At 41.6% G+C, this 27,131-nt stretch overlaps 1 protein-coding gene across 4 annotated transcripts in view; it reads left to right on the forward strand.

The window, feature by feature from the left end:
- LOC104611826 (uncharacterized) overlaps positions 1 to 27,131 on the forward strand; it is a 93,090-nt gene that overhangs the window by 58,168 nt on the left and 7,791 nt on the right. For all 4 annotated transcript variants that reach the window (XM_010279052.3, XM_088895701.1, XM_010279051.3 and 1 more), the window contains exon 7: positions 553 to 643. In XM_010279052.3, coding sequence (XP_010277354.1) covers positions 553 to 643 — 91 coding nt within the window. The remainder of the gene's footprint in view (positions 1 to 552; positions 644 to 27,131) is intronic.

Here is a 27,131-nt window from a genome sequence, read left to right on the forward strand (position 1 = left end):
TCAATTTCCCTTAGCACCCTTGTGTCCAGGATGTTGGCAATGGGACCCTAGTTCCAAACACCATTATTGTCTAGAATGTCAAAAATCTGAGTCGAGGTGTCCACTTGTGAAGAGTCAGAGACCATATTATATTAATAAGAGGGGAAGGAGAGAACCAATTCTCCAACCAGAAGTTTCCATTCTCTAATATGCCAGGAAGAGTGTTCGAACAAAAGATCAAGATATTTGAAGTTCTGCCTCCAAGTAGAAGATCCATGGTAGTTTGTCTTCTTTTTTAGTGCTGAAGTCATTTTTGCCTTAAAATATCTTTCTGGATGTCCATTGTTTAATTCTTATTGGAATTAAGTAACTCATTTTATAACATGAATAGACTTGAATATCATGTTCTTCATTATGAGTTTAAAAGACTACATAACTAGCATTACCTGGACTTACTTCTTCCATTGCCAACAATGTATGTCCGTTGTGTCTGTGTATGGAAATGGATGTATATAACTTTTTGAACGTCAAATCCCTTCTCATGTTTCAGTCATTTCTTTTGTTGATGATCAGAGTGCAGTTACTTGGTTGTGCTTTTCTTCAAATTCAGAACAAATTATTACAGCATCAAAAGATGGTTCAATAAGAGTGTGGAATATTAACGGTATGCTTGATTCATTGAGTTTTGACTATGTATCTTATTTTTAGTGTGTTTTATGTAAGAACAGATTCTGATTATTTCTTATTTTTGATTTGCTGAAATGAATTACTTCTCACAACTGGTAATAATATATAAGATTTTGACATTCATTACTTGGTTGTTTTGTTTGGATATACACTTTTTCTTGGGTTTGAGTCATTGATGCAAGATGCAGATTTGTTACAAAATTGGTGCAAGATGGACCTGTAAAAAAAGAAGATAAAAGCAACCCAGGATTCCACACCAAGGTTATTTAGGAAAAAAAACACCTTATAGCTTCTTAAAGGAACTGACACCATGACAATTAGAATAGAAATCACTCAAAGATTGAAAGTAGAAAACTAACATTTTATCTTTTCTATAAAAAAAGTGGTGCATTGTATTTATAGGCAAAGAGGGAGAATTTGCTAGCCCTTTCTCTCATTTTCCTATCCTAAAACCAACTGAGAACTAACTAGGAATTGATCAAATTCTAGTAGTCTTATGACTAGAACTTTTGACTTGGAGGGTTAGAGTAATAATGTCTTCTTAGCAAAATTACGATTTACCATAACAATACAAAGTAGCTAGATATGTAAATTTATGTGAATTCTAATAAGATGCTAAAAATGTACCCAGATGTAAGAAGTTAAAACTTTACCCTTGAGAGAATTTAAAGTGGGAGATGGAAGAAAAACCAGGTTCTGGGTAGACCAGTGGGCTGGTGACAACACTCTAAAAGAGATGTTCCCGGACTTGTACAATGTGGCTGTAGATAAGGATGCCTTAGTGGCTGATTCTCTGTTGTTCCAGGAAGGTAGGCTATGCTGGGTTCTTCCCCTTGGGAGAAGTTTCAATGACAGGGAATTTCCGCAGATGGCAGATTTTCTTTTTCTGTTACAAGACCAACAGATAAATTTCAGGAGCAAGATTCAACAGTTTGGAAATGGTCAAAATCTGGAGATTTCACAGTCAAATCCTTCTACAATTTTCTTGTGGGAAGGTCCGAAGCCCCTTTTCCCAGACAGGCCATTTGGGGGAGTTTGGTTTCTCCAATAGTCAAGTTTTTTGTATGGGTGGTAGCTCTGGAGAGGTGTTTGTCCAAAGAAATGCTGCTGAAAAAAGGTCTTAATCTGTCAGATTGGAGGTGCTGTTTTTGCAATATGCAACTAGAATCTTCCAGGCATCTCTTCATTGCAAGTTTGGTTCTGCAGTTTGGTCACACTTCTTCAAATCCCTGAATCTAAGCTGGTTCATGCCAGCTTCAGTTAGAGCTCTGCTAGAGGAGTGGCATATCCAGGGGCTGTCTAAGGAAAGTTATGCTGGACTACCATCCCTCTGGCAGTTCTATGGGCTGTGGTCAGAAAGGAACAATAGGATTTTTGAGAAAAAATCTACTACTGAAGCCGAGGTCATTAACATGGCAGTAGAGGTTTTGAGAAGTTGGATGTCTATACATACTGATTTTAGAGATGGTATTTCTGATTATACTTTTTTGAGGATGGCCTTTTTTTGAGGTCCATTTTGTACAGCTTCTCATTGTACACTATAAAATAATTATGAATGGTAAATGAGATTGTTCCAAAGCCCTCGAACAAAAATATATGCAGCATTGCCAAACATAAAATAAAACATATGGAATTAGTAGAAGTTCAGGACTGTTATCAGTCTTGAACCCTAATGGATTTCAGGTTCGAAAATAAGAAGAAAGGTAAAGAGAAGAGAGGAGGAAGAGGGAGGAGAAGCAGTAGAACACAAGAGTTGAAAGGAGGAGCAGAAGTTTAATGTTCTGCCGCTGCCACTTTAATTAATATTTATAGGTTATGCTCATTACATGAAAAGGACAGATCTGCCCTTAGTCTTTACATAACATAATAGAGCAAAATAAGACTGAAATAAATAGCAACTGAAACAACTAAATGACTAACGGCTAACCCTAGGAAGACTAGAACACCTTCTACCCTACAAACACAGTGGGACCGTATATGTGGGGCCCACATCAGTGTTCTCTACACTCCCCCTCAAGTTGGGAATAAATGTTTATCATTTCCAACTTGGATAGATCTGCCTCTAGCTTCTTCCGTGGTACAGCTTTGGTGAGGATATCTGCCAGCTGCATGTTGGGGGTGATGTACGGGAGACACTTCTTGTGATGAGACCTTCTCTCGTACAAAGTGTCGATCAACTTCAATATGTTTAGTTCTGTCATGCTGCACCGGGTTGTGTGCTATATTAATAGCCGCTTGATTATCACAATACAGCATCAGGGGCTTCTCATACTCAATACCCAACTCCTCAAGTAGTGATCTCAGCCAAAGAATTTCAGCCACTCCGTTAGCCATTGACCTATACTCAGCTTCAGCACTAGATCGGGAGACAACACTCTGTTTCTTACTCCTCCAAGAGACTAGGTTACCTCCCACAAGAGCACAATATCCAGAGGTAGACCTTCTGTCATCAACACTCCCGACCCAATCGGCATCCGTATAGACCTCCACCTTCATGTGGCCATTGTTCTTGAACAGTATACCTCTACCCAGGCATCTCTTCAAGTATGCTAGTATTCTTTCTGCTGCTAGAAGGTGCGTGGTTCTAGGAGAATGCATGTACTGACTGACAACACTAACTGCATAACTGATATCTGGCCGAGTGAGGCATAGATATAGGAGCTTTCTTACTAACCGCTGGAACATAACCTTGTCTTCAAGCAGCTCCCCACTCTCTGCACTAATCCTGTGCTTCTTTTCAATGGGTGTATCCGTAGGTTTGACACCCAGCTTTCCAGTTTCCGCCAACAGATCTAGAACATATTTCCTCTGAGAGACAAAGATCCCCTGTTTAGATCTAGCAACCTCAATACCCAAAAAATACCGTAGTGTACCCAGATCTTTCACCTCAAACTCTTGATGAAGGAGCTGTTTGAGGGACTCAATCTCATGGCTGTCATTTCCTGTCACCACAATATCATCAACATATACTGCAAGTAGTGTCAGAGAGGACTCCACCCTCTTGATGAACAGTGTATGATCTGACTGGGCCTGTACATAACCGAACTTCCCAAGGGCTAGTCTGAATCTGTCGAACCAACCTCTAGGTGATTGCTTCAAACCATATAATGCCTTATTGAGCCGGTAGACCTTCTTACCTGCCTCTGTATCATAGAATCCAAGAGGCAACTGCATGTAAACCTCTTCCTGCAAGTCCCCATTCAGGAAGGCATTTTTAACATCCATTTGGTACAAAGGCCAAGTATGGCTTGTTGCAAGAGATAATAGAACCCGAATGGTGGTCATCTTGGCTACCGGGGCAAATGTCTCCAAGTAATCTATACCATAAGTCTGAGTGAACCCTTTTGCAACTAGCCGAGCTTTGTACCTCTCAATGGAACCATCCGCATTATGCTTCACAGTAAATACCCATCTGCATCCAACTGGTTTCTTTCCTTTGGGCAAGTCAACTAGCTCCCAGGTATTATTTTTCAACAGGGCATCCATTTCAACTTGCATTGCACCTCTCCACTCCGGGACTGATAGGGCTTCTTGCACTGTTCTTGGAATAGGGACATTAGCAACGGAAGTGAGATAGGACCTGTAGGAAGGAGATAGGCAATCATAGGACAAAAACTGGGAGATGTAGTGGGTTGTAGATGTGGTGCAATGCCGTTTTCCTTTACGGATGGCAATGGGAAGGTCAAGGTCATCTGCAGGGGGTGAGGTAGCAACAATGGAAGGAGTCTCTGTGGGCCCTGGGACTGTAATATCTGGACTTGGAGCCATAGAAGAGGTTGGAGCTGGCCGGGACTGCTGATGACTGGGATCAACTTGCCTGCATCGCCTGTGATAGACTCTCAACTCCCGATCCCCCTGACCACCCTCGCTACTGCAGCCCTCATCACCCAATGGAATAGGTAAAGGAACAGCCCCAAAAGTATTAACTTTGCCCTCACTGCACTCCCCCTGAAGAAAAGGACCCAAATCTCCACGCTAACTACTCTCCCCCTGAGGAGAGACCCGAGAATAGTAGGGTGTCTCCTCAAAGAAAGTGACATCCATGGATACAAACTTCTTCCCTGAGACAGGATCATAGCAGCAATAACCCTTTTGAGTTTGTGCATAACCAAGAAAGATGCATTTGGAGGCCTTGGGTTCGAACTTGGAGTGATGGGGACCGAGAAGCTGAACAAAACAGGTACAACCAAATGTCTTGAGGGGAATAGTAAACAACTCCTCATTGGGGTATAGAAGTGAAAAAGGAGGTTTCATATCAAGAACCCGGGAAGGAACCCGATTAATAAGATATACCGCCGTAAGGATAGCATCACCTCAAAAGCAAATAGGGACATTGGAGGTAAACATAATACTTCTACCCACCTCCAAGATGTGCCTATTCTTCCTTTCTGCAACCCCATTCTGCTGAGGTGTATGAGGGCAAGTGCTCTGGTGGATAACCCCATGATTAAGAAGGTACGATACCAATGGCTTAGCAAAGTATTCCTTTGCATTATTAGATTTAAGAACTTTGATTCTGGCATCAAACTGGGTTAGGATCATTTGGTGGAAGCTTTGGGTCAGGGCAGGAACCTCATCTCGTGAACGCATAAGATAAACCTAAGAAAACCGGGTGTGGTCATCAACAAATAACAAAAAATATCTGTACCCACCCATAGAAGGAATGTGATATGGCCCCCAAACATCAATATGCACAATATCAAAAGGACTATTACTCCTTTTATTACTCAATGAATAAGAGTTTCTACAATGTTTAGCAAACTCACAACTTTCACATTTCAACTGAGATGACTCAACAGACTCAAACAAAGTAGGAAACAAACTCTTTAAGGACCGAAAAGACAAATGACCCAATCAGTTATGCCAAAGCATAACCGGACTCACAACCTAAGAAACAAGTAACTTCTTATCCACTGACTCTTCCCGACGAGAACTCTCCCCAAGCAGATAGATTCCATTCGTCTCACGGCCAGTCCCAATCACCTTCTTCGTCTCCAGGTCCTGAAAAACGCATCGGTTAGGGAAGAAAGTTACTGAGCAGTTCATATGTTTGGTAATACTACAAACGGAAAGAAGGTTAGTATCAAGTTTAGGAACATGCAAGACAGAAGACAAGGAGATAGTATCCGACAGTTTGATGTCACCCTTGCCAGAAATAGGGACAAGAGAACCATCAACCATAGATACTTTATCCCTACCAGAAGATAAGTGATAAGTAGTAAACAATGAGGGCAAGCTAGTCCTATGGTCAGATGCACTTGAATCTATTACCCAACAGGGTTCAGTAGTACCTGGAGCGGAGGCATGGTAGGCTGAGGCTCGAGTACCTGAATGTGCAAAGGCCGATGTGGCAGGGGCTGATGATGACTGCGGTGACTGAGCTGAACTGCCAACTTCCTTTTCCAACTGTATTAGAGCAGCCCGAACTGCAGCTAAGGTCTCTAAGGGTGTGCCTCTTGTACCAGACGAGGATGCTGAATTAGTAGTCACAGCCACATGAGCATTACCCTTTTTGCTTCTCAACTTTGCCAGGACCAAATGTGGATGCAGCTTCCAACATGTTTCTTTTGTGTGTTAGGTTTCTTACAATTCTCACACACCACATCCCTTTTATCTTCCTTCTTTCTGTCCCTCTCTGAATCACCCCCTGTTTTGGGTTTGATAGCTACCAAGGCAAGTGTAAGCGGCTGAGGTTGCATCATGACTATCCTCCTGGTTTCTTCACTGTGCACTAAGGAGTATGCCTGAGAGAGGGTCACACTATCTCTGGTCAAAATCTGTTGCCTCACAATATCATATTCTGAATTCAGTTCTGCCAGAAACTCAAACACTCTGTTTGTCTCGATGTGCTTTCTATGGGTCTGAGCATCTTTGGGACTCTCCCACTCAAGAGTCTCTAAGTGATCAATCTCATGCCACAGGGACTTCAAGGTAGAGAAGTAGACCGAAACCGGTTTCTCTCCTTGTTTAAGGGTATTCACCTCACATTTCAATTCATATGCTCTGGCAACATTAAGGGGTTGGGAGTAAGTTTCTTTCATCACATCTCATATCTCCTTGGCTGTCTTTGCCCATAAGTAATTTCGGCTGATATGAGGCTGCATAGAATTACACAGCCATGTCATAACCAAGTAGTTTTCTTGGACCCACTTGGTATACATAGGGTCTCCCTTGGAAGGTTCTGTCACATCTCCCAAGAGATACCCTACTTTGTCCCTTCCCCCAATAGCCATCATGGCTGATTGGGCCCATTCCAAATAGTTTGATCCATCAAATCTTACGGTTGTAATCTGAAAACCTGTCTTAGAACCACCACCATAACTGCTGTTCCCAAAACTGCCTTCTGCCTGATTCTTAAACTCCATTTCGGTCAAGAACCAAAAGTCTCAAAATTAGGGTTACTACAGTCAAAACAGCACTTGGACTATCAACCACAATCCCAAAATCAGTATAGAACCAATCTGTACTCACAGTAGATGTGCATGAAACAGGTATAAAACTGATCTGAAACCAATAACCACACACAACAGCAACAGTCCGAACTGTTCCCACCCCCTTAGAAGAGTTCGAAAACCCCAAAAGAAAACTGAAAAACAGTTTGAAGAACAATCTGATATGCTGAAGCCGAATTGGGGTTTTAATCAGTCCTAAAAGCAAATTCTCAGCCGTACACTCCAGACAGTACCGTACGAATAAGGCTTGTAGTAGGGTTAATATGAAACCCTAAAACTGATCAATGTTGAGGAGAGAACTATTAGGGTTTGCCGCAGTATTAGATCACAAGGTTCAGTCCAGTATTGGGGTTTGCCGCAGGGTTAAGACAAAACCCTAGAGAATAGAAAGATAAAACCCTAGAGTGGTTCGGCCACCCTTGCTAGATTGGTCCAACCTATCTTCTCTGATATTACTTCTCTCAGAAAATAAAAAACTTACAATAGGATGTTGTTCGCTGCCTTCCAAGGTTACCCGAACCCTAGCCTTTTCTGATTCTTCCTGATCACCAACACGCCGCAACTGTGGCAATTCTTCAAACAGCTGCTAAACCCTCTGGAGATCTCCAAGAACCAGTCAATGAACTCTATTTTCTCAGCTTCCAGCCTTAGATGGTTCTCATGTGGTTGGCTGGACTAGACTCACATGAGAAACCCTAGCTCTGATACCAAGTAGAAGTTCAGGACTGTTATCAGTCTTGAACCCTAATGGATTTCAGGTTCGAAAATAAGAAGAAAGGTAAAGAGGAGAGGAGGAAGAGGGAGGAGAAGCAGTAGAACACAAGAGTTGAAAGGAGGAGCAGAAGCTTAATGTTCTGCCGCCGCCACTTTAATTAATATTTATAGGTTATGCTCATTACATGGAAAGGACAGATCTGCCCTTAGTCTTTACATAACATAATAGAGCAAAATAAGACTGAAATAAATAGCAACTGAAACAACTAAATGACCAACGGCTAACCCTAGGAAGACTAGAACACCTTCTACCCTACGAACACAGTGGGACCGTAGCTGTGGGGCCCACATCAGTGTTCTCTACAGAATTCAAAATCTCAATCAAGTCTAGAATCATGTAAGATCCCCTTGTCAATTCCCAGAGTCCATTTTTTCCACAAAAAATGGTTCTGCATTGAATCTGAAACAAGAAGTTTGTTGAGAATAAGAACCAAGCTTAGGAAATGTCCTTGACTCCCTGTCAATTCATAACACCCATGATCTATATGATCTGGTTCTAATATGGAATTGATCCTTGATGATTAATCTCCACCAATAATGATAGTTTAAGGAGGTTCCTGATTATTATGAGCAAATCAATCAGTCTCTGAATCAACTTTTAGTTATTAGATGGTTACTGCCATTCAGCATTTCCTATAATAGCAACACCATCTACAAACTATTTAATTTAAGCAATTAGATTGGCTCTGCAGAGTGATAAACAAGTCTAGGTCAGTCCATCTGTCACATCTCAACTAAGCTTTCTCCTGATTATATGGGGTCTGCTACATGAATCTTGTTCTGCCATTTTTTTTGAACAGTTAAAGTATAATTTCATTAATGCTAAGAGGCTGTACATGAGATTATGTACCAAAAAGAAAACTTAAGCTCCCTCCAAAAAAATCTACAGCCAAAAAAGAAGAGAAAGTATCATTGTTAAATACAGTATGTATGGATAACCAACTCCTCAAGTCCTCTACAGCCCTATTAATCACCACAGATTCTGGCGACGCTTTCTGTTCGGAAATCCTCAAGTTTCTTTCTGACCAGATGGCCCACAAGACTGCCAGAGGAACAGCTGACCAACACATTCTCCCTTTCCTTGACAGACCCTATATTCCCCATTCTTGTTGCAAAAGGTCCTTGACTGAGAAGGGACAACACCACTGCAGATTAAGAGCCCAAGAGAAGTGTCTCCACACACAGTTGGGCTGAAGCTGCAGTGTAAGAACAAATGGCTTACTAACTCATCCTCCCTGCTGCACAACACACATTATCTGTCTTGGATAGGGTACCCCTTCCTCAAGAGCATTTCCTTGGTCAAACACTTTTCTAGGACAATCATCCAAGTGAAATTTTCCACTTTAGATGGTGCAGCCGAATATGGACTTCCTGGGAAAAGGGTCCCTTGAAGCTCCAACCAGACCCTTGTAAAACGATTTGACTGTGAGTACCCCTGTTGAAGTCCACTTCCAAATCTGGAGTCCTGAATCTGCACGTCCAAAAGTTGATTCTGCAGTAGAGCTAACAGTTCAGAGATTTAATTAATCTCCCAATCGCTGAAACTCCTAAAGGAAGGGGTTCAACAAATCCAACTACCATTCATCTCATAGCAGTTTGTCACCCAAGCCAGCTTGTTGTCTGCCATGTTAAACAAAGAGGGAAATCTGTCCTTTAAAGTAAAATCACCATACCAAGAGTTCAACTAGAACTTCACCTTCCTCCCATCCCCGACTTTGAAAAGCAGCCCCTCACTAAAGCTACTGAAGGCTTTTGATTTGATATGCCCTTACACAAACTGCAACCGTAGGATGAAAGGGATATTTCTGCATCCCAACCATTTCTACACAAACCAAATTTCTCAGCAATGACCTTCCTCCACAAATTGTTTGGCTGCATAGCAAATCTCTAGAGCCATCTACACAAGAAGGCTTTATTAAACAACTTGACCTTCCTTGATCCCAAACCTCCAAAAGTCACAGGCTTGCGGACAGTTGAAAGTGTAATAAATCTGATCTGATTTGAAATCTTTGATAAAAAGAAGGAAAAGAAAAGTTTGTGTAGAGAAGAGAGGAGAAAGGTTGAAGAGAATGGGGAGAAGCCAAAAAAGTTATCTGGCCGCCCCTTTCACTATCTTGTATACTCATAATTAAAAAAGAATACAATGACAAGCATACACTTAGTAAGTCGGCTATTGCTAAAAACACAAGTAAACGCTCGTAACTAAACATAAACTAATGGGCCTTAGGCCCAATAACTCTAGCTAAACTTTAAAAATAAAAAACAAATATTATCAGCCCAATCTCCGCACTCCCCCTCAAGTTGGAAATAGATGTCACACATTCCCAACTTGCATAGATCATGCTCAAGCTTGTTTCTTGCAACACCTTTTGTAAGAACATCAACTAGCTATAAGTTAGATGCAACATATGGTAAGCACAATACTCCGGATGTCACCCTCTCCTTTATAAAGTGTCTATCCACTTCTACATCCTTCATCCTATCATGCTGAACTGGGTTGTAGGCAATGCTAATTGCTGCTTGATTGTCACAATATAGCATCATTGGTTTTTCTATCCCAATTCCAATCTCTCTTAACATGGATTGGACCGACAGGAGCTCTGAGACACCATGTGCCATGGCTCTATATTCAGCTTCTGCACTTGGCCTTGCTACAACTAATTGTAAATTAGATTACCTCCAACAAGAGTGCAAACTCCTGATGTAGATCTCTTGTCATCTAGGCACCCTGCCCAGTCGACATCTGTGTAAGCCTCTAACTTCACATGTCCATGATCAACAAACAATATGCCTCTACATGGGTGTCCATTAAAATACACAAGTATCCTATCAATAGCCTCCCAATGTTGAACTCGTGGGGCATGAATGTATTGACTCACTGCACTCATTGCATAAGAAATATCTAGTCATGTCATGCATAAGTATAACAATCGGCCCACCAATCTCTGATACCTTCTAACATCCTTCACTTGCTCACCGTTTGAAGCATTCATCTTATGATCCTGATTAATAGGTATATTAGCTACCCTCACCCCTAGTTTTCTTGTCTCCTGTAGTAAGTCCAAAGCATACTTCCTCTGTGAAATGAAGATCCCATGCTTGGACCTTGCCACCTCAATGCCCAGAAATTACTTCAGCTCCCCAAGGTCTTTAATCTCAAACTCCTTGTACAGGTTCCTCTTCAAGGTATTAATCTCATTCAGATCATTTTCTGTGACTACAATGTCATCAACATACACTATCAACACGGACATTAGTGATCCCCTCCTTTTTACAAATAGAGTATGATCAGATTGAGTTTAAGCATAGTCAAATACAATCAATGCACTTCTAAACTTGTTAAAACAAGCTCTGGGTAATTGCTTCAAACCATATAAAGACTTCTTTAATTTACATACCTTTCCTTTAGCCACACCACTGTAAAAACCAGCTGTAAGATCCATGTACACCTCTTCTTGCTGAAGGGATGAGAGATCCATCCCATGGACGCCCAAAGATTGTGGAATAAGGGGCGAATTTCAAAAATTTTTCTCTCCCTCCAACTGGGAATTGCATTCCCTATTTAGAAAATCATATTTTCAAGGATCATTCTTGAACCTTAAACTGAATCAGATCTGAACCAAAAGGAGTAGGAGGGAATTATACCTGATACGGAGAAGTAGTATCTCCCAACGGAGGTGTTCACGCCCAAGGAAGGATCCAAAAACTGCTCCCACTGAAGATGGCGCAGTGCAGGATGGAGCAGAATCAGCAGTGTTCTTCTCCAAGAACTCTGTCCTTCGCAAGAATCAGCAGGATGGTACGTGAGCACAGCTTTCTTTCAATCCTTTCTCAAAAAACTGATGTCAAGATCCAATCTTGACTTCTCCCACAACTGGAGATCGAACTGGCAAACAGGGCGGCAAGAACAGGGAGGTGGCAAGAGAGTATTCGCAGGGTGCAGAATTCTCTCTTCTTGATTTCAGCACTAAAGAAAATCTGATGTTGTGCGTCTTCTAAAGGCTGTCGCCCCCTCCTTTTGTTAACCTAAAAAGATTAGCTCCTAATCCAATTAGGAGTAGCTTATCCAAATATGACTTCTCTTTAGGTGATAGGGATAAACCCTTATCTTATCTGCAGATTAGATTAGCTTTCTCCTAATCTCATTAGGAGGTTTCTAGATCTGAATCATATTCAGATCTGAACTCTCTGAGTGGATAGGATTAAGACCCTATCCTATCTGCTAATCCATCTCAGAATTCGCCCCTTTAATTAACTAAATGAATAGCCCAGTTCGAAATGGGCTTTAGGCCCATTAAGCTTATGTGCTCACTTAACCTTCCTAACCGCTGCCCAGTTGGGCTTCCTTGTATGGCGTGGGACCCAAGTATTGATCTACACATCAGCCACATGGGTTCGGCCCAGCCTTTGTTACGAGGCCTGGCCGAATACACTGTTAAAGACGGTGCACCCCCTGAAACCCATCGAATGGGCTCTATGGGCCCAACACTTACCCTAAGTGGTCCTTGGGCCAAGCCACCTTGTAACACCTAGGGACTGTGGGCACTCTCCACTTATATGGATCCCGGGAATTAAAATCTTTTTGCAAACATTTGAGAAACCATAATATATATACTTTTATATCTCATATAAAATATACTTTGCAAAACAAATCTTAACGGTTGAAATCGGCTGCCGGCAGTCTTGGTTTCCATCAGTGAGAGTGCATCCCCGATCATTACCTTTGTCCAACAAAGGGTCTCACCCTGGCAGCTGAGACAGGCCACCCCAACCGACTTGGTGGCACCACAGTGTCAGCCTTGTCAGGATAGGTCTCCCCAGACCGACCCACTGGCTGTGAACATTCTAAACTAACACGAGTTTCATTAAGTGTCCAGTTTAAGGGTATTACACAGAAACATACCAAGGGAACATGAATCAAATATGCACTTTTATTCATTTACAATAAACTCATAAAGTACATCATTCTGATTGAAGCTAAGGGCATACAAAACTGTCTAACAGCTCCCACTTGCACTTAGGTCCAATCAGGTACTAGCCGGAGTCCCATGCTTTCCACGTGTTTCTCAAACACTTTCTGTGATAGTGGCTTTGTCAATGGGTCTGCCACATTCTCCGCTGATGCTATCTCTTAACATCAACTTCCGTAGGTCCAGTGTTGTCACACAACAGTGGAATGGGTGATATGCTGAATTCAAAATTCAGGAATGAACACCTTCATTCATAAGGCAGCCTCACTTACGGCAATGTGTTCGACTTGGGTTGTGGACTATTAATTTGCAACTTAGGACCCCTGTTTGCTGACATTCAGGAAACAACACACGATCCTGTCGTGAAAACATATCCAGATGTAGACTTTCTATCATCTGGATCTGATTGGAAATCGGCATCTGTATACCCTTGGATCTATAGTGAGTTACCGTCGAATACTAGACAAAACTCTTTTGTCCTTCGAAGGTACTTAAGTATGTTTTTCACAGCAATCCAATGCTCCTGCCCTGGGTTGGCCTGAAATCTGCTTACTGCACTCACTGCCTGAGCTATGTCAGGACGAGTGCACAGCATGGCATACATGATGCTCCCTACGGCTGAGGCATAAGGAACGTCTTTCATGCCATCAATCTCCTCAGAAGTCTTGGGAGACATCTTCTTGGAGAGAGTGACTCCGTGCCTGAAAGGAACATTTCCTTTCTTAGAGTTTTCCATGCTGTATCTCTTGACTATTTTGTCAATGTAAGCAGATTGGGATAATCCTATTATCCGCAATCTATCTCTAGAGTCGAAGACCCAGTATATAGGAGGCTTCTCCAAGATATTTCATGAAGAATTGCTGTGATAGTCATACTTTCACCGTAGTTAACATTCCTACATCATTCCCAATGAGTAGAATGTCATCTACATACAGAACCAAGAAGGTAACCTTATCTCCACTGTACTTCCTGTAGACACAGGGTTCATCCGGATTCTGCTCGAAGTCAAACGATTTGACAGCAGAGTTAAAACGGATGTTCCAACTTCTAGAAGCTTGCTTAAGTTCATAAATGGATCTGTTAAGTTTACATACCATGTTTTCCTGTCCTGCAGCAATGAAGCCTTGTGGTTGCTGCATATAGATATCTTCAGTAAGATCTCCATTCAGGAATGCAGTTTTGACATCCATCTGCCAAATCTCGTAATCATAGTATGCTGCTACAGCTAGCAGGATCCTAATGGATTTAAGCATGGCCACAGGCGAAAAGGTTTCCTTATAATCGATGCCCTCTTTCTGAATGTACCCTTTCGCCACCAGGCGAGCTTTGAAGGTCTCAACCTTACCATCGGGGCCCTTCTTCCTCTTGTAAATCCATTTGCAACCGATTGCTTTTACCCCGGAGGGCGGATCTACTAGAGTCCAGACTCCATTGGTCTCCATTGAGTCCATCTCTGCTCTCATGGCCTCCACCCACTTCTAGGAATCTATGTCCAACATAGCTTCCGCGTAAGTCACGGGATCCTCCTCACTAGTCAAGGTTTCCACCAGGTAACTATCCTGGTCATAACCATAACGGACTGGTGGCCTGGATACCCGAGTGGATCTTCTAGGTTGGTCACTACCTGGAACTTGTGGGATATCTCCCACTGCTCCTGAGCTCTCCTCATCAAGAACAACTTCCTGACGATGGGTGTCCAGGATATAATCGATTTCCAAGAATTGTGCATTTTGACTACAGAACCCTTTCTGCTCACTTGGGTCATAGAATAGATAACCCACAGAGCCTTTTGGGTAGCCTACAAATAGGCAACGGCTGGTCTTGGATTCCAACTTGTCTGCACTCGTTCTTTTAACGTGTGCTGGACAACTCCAAATCTTCAAGTGTCTGACACTTGGTTTCTTTCCGGTCCAAAGTTCATATGGAGTATTCGGAACTGATTTGGTTGGAACCCGATTCAGCACATAAATCGCAGTCTCTAATGCGTAACCCCAAAAGGATGTGGGTAACTCTGAGTGTATGAGAAGCGACCGGACCATATCCAATAAGGTCATATTCCTCCTCTCTGAAACACCGTTAAGTTGTGGTGTAGTAGGAGGAGCTAATTGTGATACTATCCCATTGTCCTTTAAGTAGTCCCTGAATTTGTCAGAGAGATACTCACCACCTCGATCTGATCGAAGGGCTTTAATTTCTCTCCCTAACTATTTCTCGACCTCTTGTCTAAACTCTTTGAACTTTTCAAAGGATTCAGACTTGTCTCATTAGGTACACGTAACCATATCGTGAAAAATCATCTGTGAAGGTGATGAAATACACGTGTTGATTTCGTGTCCTAACACTCAGGGGACCACATACATTAGTATGTAATAGGTCAAGTGTGCCTGTACATCTTTTAGGATTACCGTTAAATGGCCGTTTCGTCATCTTGCCTTGTAAGCAAGGCTCACAAGTGGGAAGATCTTCTACAGTTACAAAATCCAAAGGACCATCCTTTACCAACCTTGTGATTCGGTCAACACCAATGTGGCCAAGTCGGTAATGCCACAGACACGTGGGATTAACTGTATCACGGGCTCTCTTCTTGGGGATTTCAGCCGACGTAGTTTCGGTTATGTTAGTTTCTAGAGACCGTTCTCCAGTTCCCCGTATGCGATGAATCTGTTGTTTCTTTTAATAGTAATCGTATTACTAAAGAAGACAGAATAACCATCTGCATACAGTTTTGAGACAGAAATCAAATTTCTCCTTAAATTTTGTACATAAAGACAATCTTTCAGTACAATTGTTCATTCTCTAAAAAATAACTCCACGGTTCCTATGGCCGCGGCTGCAACAGTTGCATTAGTCCCTAAGTAGAGTGTGACTTCTCCTTCACTTAGCCTTCTGCTTACCTTGAACCCCTGCAGTGAGTTACACGCATGAGTTGAAGCCCCAGAGTCAATACACCAGGACGCAGAAGCTACCAATAAATTGGTTTCTATAACACAAGTTTCGAAGTTACCTTTCTTGGATTCCAGGTAGGCAGGACAATTCCTTTTCCAGTGGCCAGTCTTCTTGCAGAAGTGACAGGCATCTGATGCTTTGTCTTTCTTCTGCTTCTTGCTCTTAGTAGTTTTCTTCTGAGGCTTCTTTGCCTTCCTCTTTCTCTTGCCTGTCTTGCCAGCTTCAACAAGCATGGCTACAGGCTCATCCTTTCTAATCAGTTCTTCAGCTCTTTGCAACATATTGCTGAGCTCTTGCAAGCTGACATTCAGCTTGTTCATGTTATAGTTCATGATGAACGGATTAAAGGAAGGAGGCAAAGAGTTAAGGATAGCATCTATCTGGGTTGCAAGGTCCAGCCCGGATCCAAGAGCCTCCAGTTCGTTGATGTATCCCATCATCCGAAGACAATGGTCGTGAACTTGTTGACCCTTGGACATTTGTGCGGTCATGAACTGTTTCAAGACCTTTTGTCGAGTATAACGATTCTGCTCTTCATACATCGTCCTGAAACTGTCTAATATGTCCTTGGCAAGTTTGATCTGATCGAACTGCCTCTGTATTGGGTTGTCCAAGGAGGCAATGATGTAACACCGGGCAAGGGAGTTTTTCTCTTCTCATTCTTGATGTAACACCCGGACGCTCCGGGGCAGGATTCTTTGCCACTTTGTCCAGCTTTTCAAAAGCTAGGACCAGCATAAGGTTCCTGTACCAGTCAGCATAGTTTGGGCCATTCAACTTGTTGTCATCAAGCAGTTTTGCAAATGATCCGTTTGCCATTTTCTGATAAAAGAGCAAACATCAGTCCACAACCTAATTTGATTCATGTTCATATCATAGATATGGATTTTAACCTACGATCCATTTCCATTTATTCGTCTTTGAGATTTCCCTCCTTTCTCAGTGACGGAGACTACGGGTTGTCTCTGGAAATGTGGGAAATCACATAGGGTGCATGGAGCCAACTGTTTCAGCTGCATAACCCCACCACCTTTCTGTGAAGGATCATATCCACTCATCATATGAGTTTTCCCTTTGGCCTCTGTCAGACAAGGTTCAGAGCCGTTTTCAGGTAAACTTTTCTGTCCAGTGAGTGCTTACCCATCATATTCGTGAACGCCAAGGTACCGTGAGAGAATTCCCATTTTTTGGTGAAGCCCCTCCCACATCGGTCTATGACGCCCCTATCATCTTATGAAACACTCAGACAAGCCCAACAGCAAATGGATAGCCCATTTTCTAGTGTGTTTCCTCATTACTGAAGGACCCATCCTCATGCTAATGATGGAAGGCCTTTAGAGAGTTCATCATATGAATCTCCCTATCACATGCACTCATATTAGCCGGAGGGAACAGTTAATTACGCCCTAGATCTTAATTTAGGTCAAACCAAAGTGGCTCCCACTGACTTTCATAAAGCCAGATTTTGGTGGGCCTAAATCGGCTAGGGTTCCGCACGTAACCTCTTGATGAGGTGTGGGGCCCACCACTGAGGCAGGTCATCCAATGACCAAAAGGGACACCATGGCAATGATGTGCATTCAGCCATGGTGTGCGCAAGAGCCACTGTCGATTGAGCATGGGCCAAGTACTTATGGCCCATGTACGTAGCACATCACACATCCATACATCACATGCAGGGATAAATTGATCCAATCAATTAATCATCTATAAGGCCCATTTGAAGCCCATTTTAAATCCATAATATTAACCATTAATATTATCTATGTATATGGGCCGAATGGTTCAGCCCATATAGCTTTAAATGTTAAGTGAGCTTTTAGCAGTTTTAACCTTTTAAAACTTGGCCTTTACAGGTTGGGCCGAATTAACCATTTAATTAAACACCAATCCTTAGGCCCATTAGTGGGAAAAATATGGCTGACTTTCATCCTTGATTAAACCCTAGATTCGATTCAAACTATTTGAACCAATCTTGGTTCGAATGGGTCTAGGGTTTGATCTTTAATCAAATCTTTAATTCAAGAAAATAATCGGAAATTAAATACTGATAAAAGAAAAATAATCTGAACTCTCTGAGTGGATAGGATTAAGACCCTATCCTATCTGCTAATCCATCTCAGAATTCGCCCCTTTAATTAACTAAATGAATAGCCCAGTTCGAAATGGGCTTTAGGCCCATTAAGCTTATGTGCTCACTTAACCTTCCTAACTGCTGCCCAGTTGGGCTTCCTTGTATGGCGTGGGACCCAAGCATTGATCTACACATCAGCCACATGGGTTCGGCCCAGCCTTTGTTACAAGGCCTGGCCGAATACACTGTTAAAGACAGTGCACCCCCTGAAACCCATCAAATGGGCTCTATGGGCCCAACACTTACCCTAAGTGGTCCCTGGGCCAAGCCACCTTGTTACACCTAGGGACTGTGGGCAGATGCAAGATTAGCCCATCAGGTATTATCCTCAATGGTCTTACACTCAACCTCTCAGCCCATAATGATCATACACTGCCCGACAAGAGAGGACCTCTCCCTCGGTTGCAAGGAACAGTGTTGCATTCTCCACTTATATGGATCCCGGGAATTAAAACTTTTTTGCAAACATTTGAGAAACCATAATATATATACTTTTATATCTCATATAAAATATACTTTGCAAAACAAATCTTAACGGTTGAAATCGGCTGCCGGCAGTCTTGGTTTCCATCAGTGAGAGTGCATCCCCGATCATTACCTTTGTCCGACAAAGGGACTGATCCTGTCACTATGATCACCCACTCAGATGAATTCTCGGACTGTCCCAACATACCCAGGTTTTGACCCCCGCTAAGGATCTCACTGATTGGTACATCAAAGACAGCCTAATCCGACACCTAGTGCAGTATCATAATCGAGTCTAGGGGTCGGGTGTAACTTTCCAGTTTTGCCCATCAATCTCCAAGGTCCAGGGCAATACTGAAAATCTGGTCCAGTTCATAGAGTCAATTAATCCTACACTGTGTGTGCTTAGGGTCTCTCCCTGGCAGCTGAGACAGGCCACCCCAACCGACTTGGTGGCACCACAGTGTCAGCCTTGAGGTCTCCCCAGACCGACCCACTGGCTGTGAACATTCTAAACTAACACGAGTCTCATTAAGTGTCTAGTTTAAGAGTATTACACAGAAACATACCAAGGGAACATGAATCAAATATGCACTTTTATTCATTTACAATAAACTCATAAAGTACATCATTCTAATTGAAGCTAAGGGCATACAAAACTGTCTAACACTTGCAGGTCTCCATTAAGAAAAGCATTTTTCACATCAAGTTGGAAGAGGGGCCAAGAGTAGGTAGCTGCTAGTGATAGGAGAATCCAAACTGAACTCATCTTTGCCACTGGTGCAAAAGTCTCCAAGTAATCTATCCCATAAGTCTGAGTGTACCCTTTTGCAACCAGCCTCGCCTTGTACCTTTCTATGCTTCCATCAGCCTTGTACTTCACTATATAAACCCATCTACATCAAATACAAAAAAAAATACCCATCTGCATCTAATTGTCTCCTTTCCATCAGGTAAATCCACAATCTACCATGTTTGATTTTTAATCAATGCTTTCATTTCCTCTTGCATAGTTGTCTTCCATTCAGGTTTAGAGAAAGCCTCGCTAACACTCCTGCGTATAGCCACAAAGTCAATGGAGGAAAGGAAGGCCCGGTGAGAGGGAGATAACCCATTGTAGGAAAGATAGTGTGAGATGCAATGAGCAGTACACTTCCTCTTCCCTTTTCAGAGTGCAATTGGAAGATTTAAGTGATCTGCAACAATGTTAGGAACATGGGTGGTAGTATCAATAGGAACTAAACCATCAAGGGAAACAAGAGGCATACCTGAGTTTGTGTCAATCGAACCTAGAATTTCCGATGGGCCAATAGGGAGTGATGTGGGTTCCTTTTTTGTAGAACCAATTTACCTGTGTTGCCGTAGGCGCTGTCATGTAAAACACTGAGAGACAAGACGCAATGGAGGTGGCAAAGTAGGTGGAGTAGGTGGGTCAGACACTAGAGTGGACAAAGTAGCTAGAACAAGAAGTGGTATAGATTGTTCACTTCCTTCCCCAAAACACTCCCCCTAAGAAGAACCCCTCGAGAAAAAAGGTGTGGACTCAAAAAAAGGTGACATCCATAGTAACATACCAACTCCCCAAGACTGGATCATAATAACAATACCCCTTCTGATTTCTTGCATACCCAAGGAAGACACACTTCGTCGCCTTAAGGTCCAGCTTTGAGCGGTGAGGGCCAAGAATATGGATAAAGCATACACATCCAAACGCCCTTAGAGGAACATGGAACATCTCCCCCTCAAGAAAAAGAAGGCTAAACGGAGTACTGTATCCAAGAACACGAGAGTGTACCCGATTAATCGAGAAAACTATTGTAAGGATTGCATCACCCCAAAAACAAACTGGAACTACAGAGCTTACTATCATGCTTCTTGCTACTTCCACAATGTCTGTTCTTCCTTTCTACTACACCATTCTATTGTGGAGTGTATGTACAACTGCTCTGGTGGACTACTCCATGCTCTAACAAATATGATGCTAGGTTTTTTCTCAAAATATTTGCTAGAACTATCTAATCTAAACACTTTCACTCGTAGAACAAACTGTGTCAACACCATATGATGGAACTGTTCTATTACCTCATCACGGGGTCTCATCAAATACATCCAAGAGTATTGAGAATAATCATCCACAAAAAACAACAAATACCTATATCCACCTTTAGAAGAGATGATATGGTCCACCCACTTTTTTTTTGATAAGTAAAATAAAAATTTTATTAAAAAGAAAAGAAGTTACAAAAGAAGGTGACAAGTCTCATTCGAGTACAAAGACCAATTTTCAGATTAGAGAACAATCTCCACATTACATATCTGATAATCCAGGACCTCTCCTAACCTAAGTTGAAAGTCTTCTTTTTCTAGTTGACTGAATTCTGGAAGAATCAATATCCATTCTATCACTATTCTACACACAACCGCAACCATCTTGTCCATACTACAAGCTTTATCTTCGAAAGTCCTCTTCCTCTCCTTCCAAATGTTCCAGCAAATTGCAAATGGGATACAACTCCATAACATCTTCACCTTCTTAATCCCACTCAGCCTGGGCCAAGTAGAGAATCTCTACTGTTGAAGTTGGATGAAAACCCGAGACCCCGAACGTAGATGTAAACACTTTCCACAAGAAGCTTGAAAACTTGCATGATATGAATAAGTGAGTAGCATTGCAAAGAAAAAATCTGCTAGCCATGTTCAAACTAGTGTTTTAAAAGGTGTGGGAGGCGTACACTTGGAGGCACGCCTCCAAGCAAAGTGCTCCCAAAACGCCTTGAGGCGTATGCCAAAGGTGCTAACACCTCTGAGACGTACGCCTCTTGCGCTTTTTTCATGAAAAAAAAGAAAAAAGAAAAAAAAAGGAAAGTAAAGGAAAGGAAAAGAAAGGGAAGGGAAAGAAAAAGAAAGAGAAGAAAAAAAGAGAAAAGGAAAGGAAAGGGGAAAGAAAGTGGTTTGCCCCCCCCCCTTTCAACTAATGTTATGCATCTTTATTCTTCTTAATATAAAATATTTTTATTAAAAATAAAGAAAAAATGAGATCCCCCCCTTCCTCTTCATCCTCCTAACCCCCCTCCTCTTAAGGAGGCTTACGCCTCCTTGTGTTCGGGAGGCTTACACCTCTTGCATTTTGAACTATGCCTCACGCCTCTAGGTAGTGGAACGCCTCGTGTCACACCTCCGCATTTTAAAACATTGGTTCAAACCTCTAGATTTCAGATGATCAGTTGTCAAGAGACTATCCATGGCTACCAGCTAGGCCAGAGCCTCAACTCTTGGAGGAATTGGGTTCCCCAAATGCCCTTAATATGACTTGAGACTGAGTTAGATCTGTTGAGAGCCATATAACATGACTTAACTGTGAATTTGTCATTCTTGCACTCCTTCCACCAGAGCTCGTCTCTTTGCTGAAATGTAGGTTTTACACCCTCTAGATTTTCTAAGAGCAAGATACATTCTTCAACTTCCCTGTTCAACAGAAACCTCCTGAATTTTGGACTCCAAATCAACTGATCTCCCCTTCTTTCATAATAGTCATTGAAATGTAGGTTTTACCCCTTCTTTCATATGGTCCCCACATATCAGTAAGAACTATGAACAATATAAAAAATGGATGAACATCTTTTATTGCTTGCTTTAAATGAATGTCTACAATGCTTTCCAAGTTGACAATCTTCACACTTTAAGCTGGACAAACTAACAAACTCAAACAACTTTGTAAACAAAAAACGCAAAGAAGCAAAAGATAAATGCCTTAACCAATTATTGGTTAAGCACATCAAGAAGATAGATTCCATTCACCTCACGACCACTCCCAATCATCTTCTTTGATTCTAGATCCTACAGAACACAATGACCAAGAGAAAAAAAATCATTGAACAATTCAAATTCTTTGTCAAACTACTAATAGATAAAAGATTAGTGTTCAATTTAGAGACATGAAGTACAAAAGGAAGGGTAATGGTATCGGTTATCTTGACAAACCCTTTCCCATCAATGGGAACATGTGATCCATCAGCTGTGGAAATTCTATCTCTAATGGATTAGAGGTGGTATGAGGAGAAGATAGTGAAAACGTTGGTCATATGTTTTGAGGCTCCTAAGTCGATGCATAATTTGTAGTGGCGTGTGAGCTACTTGTATGTTTAAACAAGGTAGAATGACTACCTCTTGATCCACTTGCACCTTGTTGTCCACTTGATTATGAGCTGGAATTGGCTATATCCCTCTGGCTCAGAAACTGCCCATATCTCTTCAACTCAGCCCTAACTGCAACTGCTGCAACAGACTCTAGAGAAGTTGTAGTAGGTGGTTCCTATAAATCACTAGTCACTACCATATTAACATTTCCTTTTCTTGTTTATGAGCCAGCTCGGTATAAGGTGTGGGTAAAGTTTCCAGCAGGTATCTCTAGTATGCTTACATTTTTTACAGTAGTCAAAGATCAAGTCCTTGTCCTCCTTCCTAGATTCATTGCCAACCTTATACCCACTCGGCTTAGGCTTCATTGTGTTAGCCATAGCCAATTACTCAAGAGCTGATTTTCTCATCATCACATTCCTTCTACTTTCCTCTCCAAACACAAAGGCATATGCCTGAGAGAGAGTTCATTGTCTTGGAAAAGAATATGTCGTCGTGCAATGCCATATTCAAGGTTGAGTCTTGCTAGAAACTCAAATACCCTATTCTTCTCTACCAATTTCTGATAAGTTGCCACATCTTAGCTACTCTCCTAAATCATAGTCTCCAAATGATCTATCTCTTGCCATAAGGTTTTGAGGGATGAAAATTGTTACAGACTGTATAATTAAAATAGGAAGTAAATACTAGGGAGATATGATGTTACAGACTGTATAAATAAAATAGAAAGTAAATACTAGGGAGATATGATTTACCTTGATTGTAGGACAAATTTGTAAGAATTTGATTAGTCTTCTTTCCTAATATATTCTTTCCTAACATAGAATTTGTAACTTGTATATATACATACGAGATTGATGAATAATACAACAAATTCTTCTTCTTCCTCTGTTTACTCTTATTTTACATGGTATCAGAGCATCTAGTCTTTGCCTGCCCTTTTGTTTTAAGTAAACAGTAGGTAGAGGAAAATTTTTGGGTGTTTCGGGTCACCTCCTTGGAGCAGTCAGAGCATCTAGTCTCTGCAAAGTTCGGCAGTCAGCAGCCCTGCGCGTGTGTCTCACGCACCGCCTGAAGATTTTGCCACAGTCACACGCGCCCGCACGTGGAGGCACATCTGTCGCCGGAAAATTTTTTTTCGGTCGTTGTCTTTTGGCTCGCTTCGTCCTGTATAGCACATATTTGTGCTTTGTTACGTGCATATCCATTCCGGTGTTTTCAACAGGTGTGCTTTGTTGATTTTTGGTGTTCAAAATATTCTATTTATTTGAATTTTGAGATTATGGCAGACAAGAAATCAGTAGTTATGTCGGATGTTATTCCAGTGATGTCAAAAATAACTGAGCATAAGCTTAATGGCTCTAATTATCTGGATTGGAGTAAAACTGTTCAACTATATTTGCTGAGTATTGCTATGGATAACCATTTGACTGATGACCCTCCTAATGATGACTCGAGAAAGTCTTGGTTGAGGGAGGATGCCCGTTTGTTCTTGCAAATACGCAACTCCATTGAAAGTGAGGTGGTTGGTTTAGTCACTCACTGTGGATTTGTTAAGGAATTAATGAACTATCTAGAGTTCTTGTACTTCGGAAAGGGGAATATTTCCCGCATTTATGATGTGTGCAAAGCCTTTTACAGGGCAGACAAAGGTGATAGATCTCTTACAAGCTATTTCATGGATTTCAAGAAAACATATGAAGAACTTAATATGTTGCTTCCGTTTAGTACTGATGTGACTGTTCAACAAGCTCAATGAGAAAAGATGGCTGTTATGAATTTGAGACTACTAAATCTCAGATTCTTTCCAGTTCAGAGATCTCTTCTCTACAAGATGCTTTCAGTAGGGTCCTTCGTACAGAATGTTCTCCACCTGTTCAGCCTAGTAGTGCCCTTGTCAGCCGCAATAATACATCTGAATCAGGGAGACAACAATACAGGAGTGGTAGTGGTAGGTCAAGTAACTATGACAGGAATACTAATACTCATGGACAGGAGTTAGGAGAGATAGTGTGTCATTACTGTCATAAGCCAGGACATATGAAGCGGGATTGCAGGAAGTTGCAGAATAAGAAAAATCAGTCAGCCCATATTGCATCCACCACGGATACTTCTGAGAAGTCTGTTATGATATCTGCAGATGAATATGCCAAATTTGCTCAGTACCAAGAATCATTGAAACCTCAATCTACTCCTATTACTGCCATCGTCGAGTCAGGTAAACCCAATACATGTCTTGTTTCCTCCTCTTCAAAATGGGTCATTGATTCTGGAGCTACAGATCATATGATAGGTAATTCAAGTCTATTTTCTACCTTTCAGTCGCATAAATCTACCTCTCCTGTTACTTAAGCAGATGGGTCAACATCTTGTGTTATTGGGTCTGGCACAATTAGTCTAACACCATCACTTCCTTTGTCATATGTTCTTAGTTTACCTCAGTTATCATTTAATTTAATTTCTGTTAGCAAACTCACTCGTACCCTTAATTGTTGTGTCTCATTTTTTCCTAATTATTGTTTATTTCAGGATCTTACGACGAAGAAGATTATTGGTAAGGGACATGAGTCTGGAGGTCTCTACATCCTTGATACACAAGTTCCAAGATCCATAGCCTGTTCTGGAGTTGTAACCCCTTTGAAGCACATTGTCAGTTGGGCCACCCCTCTCTCCATGTGTTAAAGCAAATTTGTCCTCAATTTCAGAATTTGTCGTCATTAAATTGTGAATCTTGTCAATTTGCTAAACACCATCGTCTTAGTTCGAGTCCTAGAGTCAATAAACGAGCTAATGCTCCTTTTGAATTAGTCCATTCAGATGTTTGGGGTCCGTGTCCAGTTGAGTCCAAAACCGGGTTTAAGTATTTTGTTACTTTTGTTAATGATTACTCTCGTATGACATGGTTATATTTAATGAAAAATCGTTTTGCGGTGTTTTCTCATTTTTCTACTTTCTGTGCTGAAGTTAAAACTCAATTTAATGTTTCTGTACAAATATTGAGAAGTGATAATGCTAAGGAGTACTTGTCAGAATCCTTTCAAACTTACATGCTTCAGCATGGCATTCTTCATCAAATTTCTTGTGTAGATACACCATCTCAAAATGGGGTTGCTGAACGGAAAAATAGACACCTTCTTGAAACTGCAAGAGCTTTGTTATTTCAAATGAAGGTTCCTAAACCTTTCTGGGCTGATGCAGTTTCCACAGCATGTTTTTTGATTAACCGTATGTCTTCATCTATCCTTCAGGGTAAGACTCCTTATCATGTTCTGTTTCCAAATAAAACATTGTTTCCTATTGAGCCTAGGGTATTTGGGTGTACATGCTTTGTTCGGGATGTTCGTCCTCAGGTTACCAAACTAGATCCAAAATCTTTGAAGTGTGTTTTTCTTGGGTATTCTCGTGTTCAAAAAGGGTATAGATGTTATTGTCCTACTCTTCACAGATATCTTGTGTCAGGTGATGTTAATTTCCTAGAAGATACACCTTTCTTTCCATCTACTCCTCATTCAAGTCAGGGGGAGGATGATGATTTGTTAATCTATACTGTCACATCATCTGGTTCACATCCTATTGAATCTGCTCCTGCCAGGCCTAAGCCACCTGCAGTACAGGTTTATTCTCAGCGACCAACCCCTCCGGATCCATGTCCTGCACCAGCTCCTTCGTCGGCATATCCAATCTCAATTGATCCTGTTCCTTCGTCATCAGAACCAGTCTCTAATGATGATCTTCCTATTGCTCTTCGTAAAGGTAAGCGTAAGTGTACTTATCCAGTATCTTCATTTGTGTCTTATAATCATTTGTCGTCCTCTTCTTGTTCTTTTATTGCATCTCTTGATTCTATCTCTGTTCCTAAGACTGTTAAAGAAGCCCTTTCTCACCCTGGATGGCATAATGCTATGATTGAGGAGATGAATGCTTTAGAGGACAATGGTACTTGGACCTTGGTAAATTTACCTGCAAATAAGAAGGCTATTGGGTGTAAATGGGTGTTTACAGTTAAAGTCAATCCTGATGAGTCCATTGCCCGATTGAAAGCCCGTCTGTTGCTAAAGGATATGCTCAGACTTATGGAGTGGATTATTCTGATACCTTTTCTCCTGTTGCTAAACTTACTTCTGTCAGGTTATTTATTTCTATGGCAGCTACTTATAATTGGCCCCTTCATCAGTTAGACATCAAGAATGCTTTTCTTCATGGGGATCTTCAAGAAGTTTATATGGAGCAACCGCCTGGCTTTGTTGCTCATGGGGAGTATGGGAAAGTTTGCTATCTTCATAAGTCTCTGTACGGGTTGAAGCAGAGTCCTCGCGCCTGGTTTGGAAAGTTTAGTCAGGCAGTCGAGAATTTTGGTATGAAGAAAAGTAAGTCTGATCATTCTGTTTTCTTCAAGCACTCTGCTGCTGGCATCATTTTGTTAGTTGTGTATGTGGACGATATTGTCATTACAGGGAGTGATACTACAGGGATTTCATCCCTTAAATCCTTTTTCCACACTTAGTTTCATACCAAAGATTTGGGAATGTTGAAATACCTCTTGGGTGTTGAGGTAACAAGAAGCAAGAAGGGAATATTCTTATCTCA

This window comes from Nelumbo nucifera, chromosome 1, assembly GCF_055504915.1.
Source record: "Nelumbo nucifera cultivar China Antique chromosome 1, China Antique-T2T, whole genome shotgun sequence".
Lineage (NCBI taxonomy): Eukaryota > Viridiplantae > Streptophyta > Magnoliopsida > Proteales > Nelumbonaceae > Nelumbo > Nelumbo nucifera.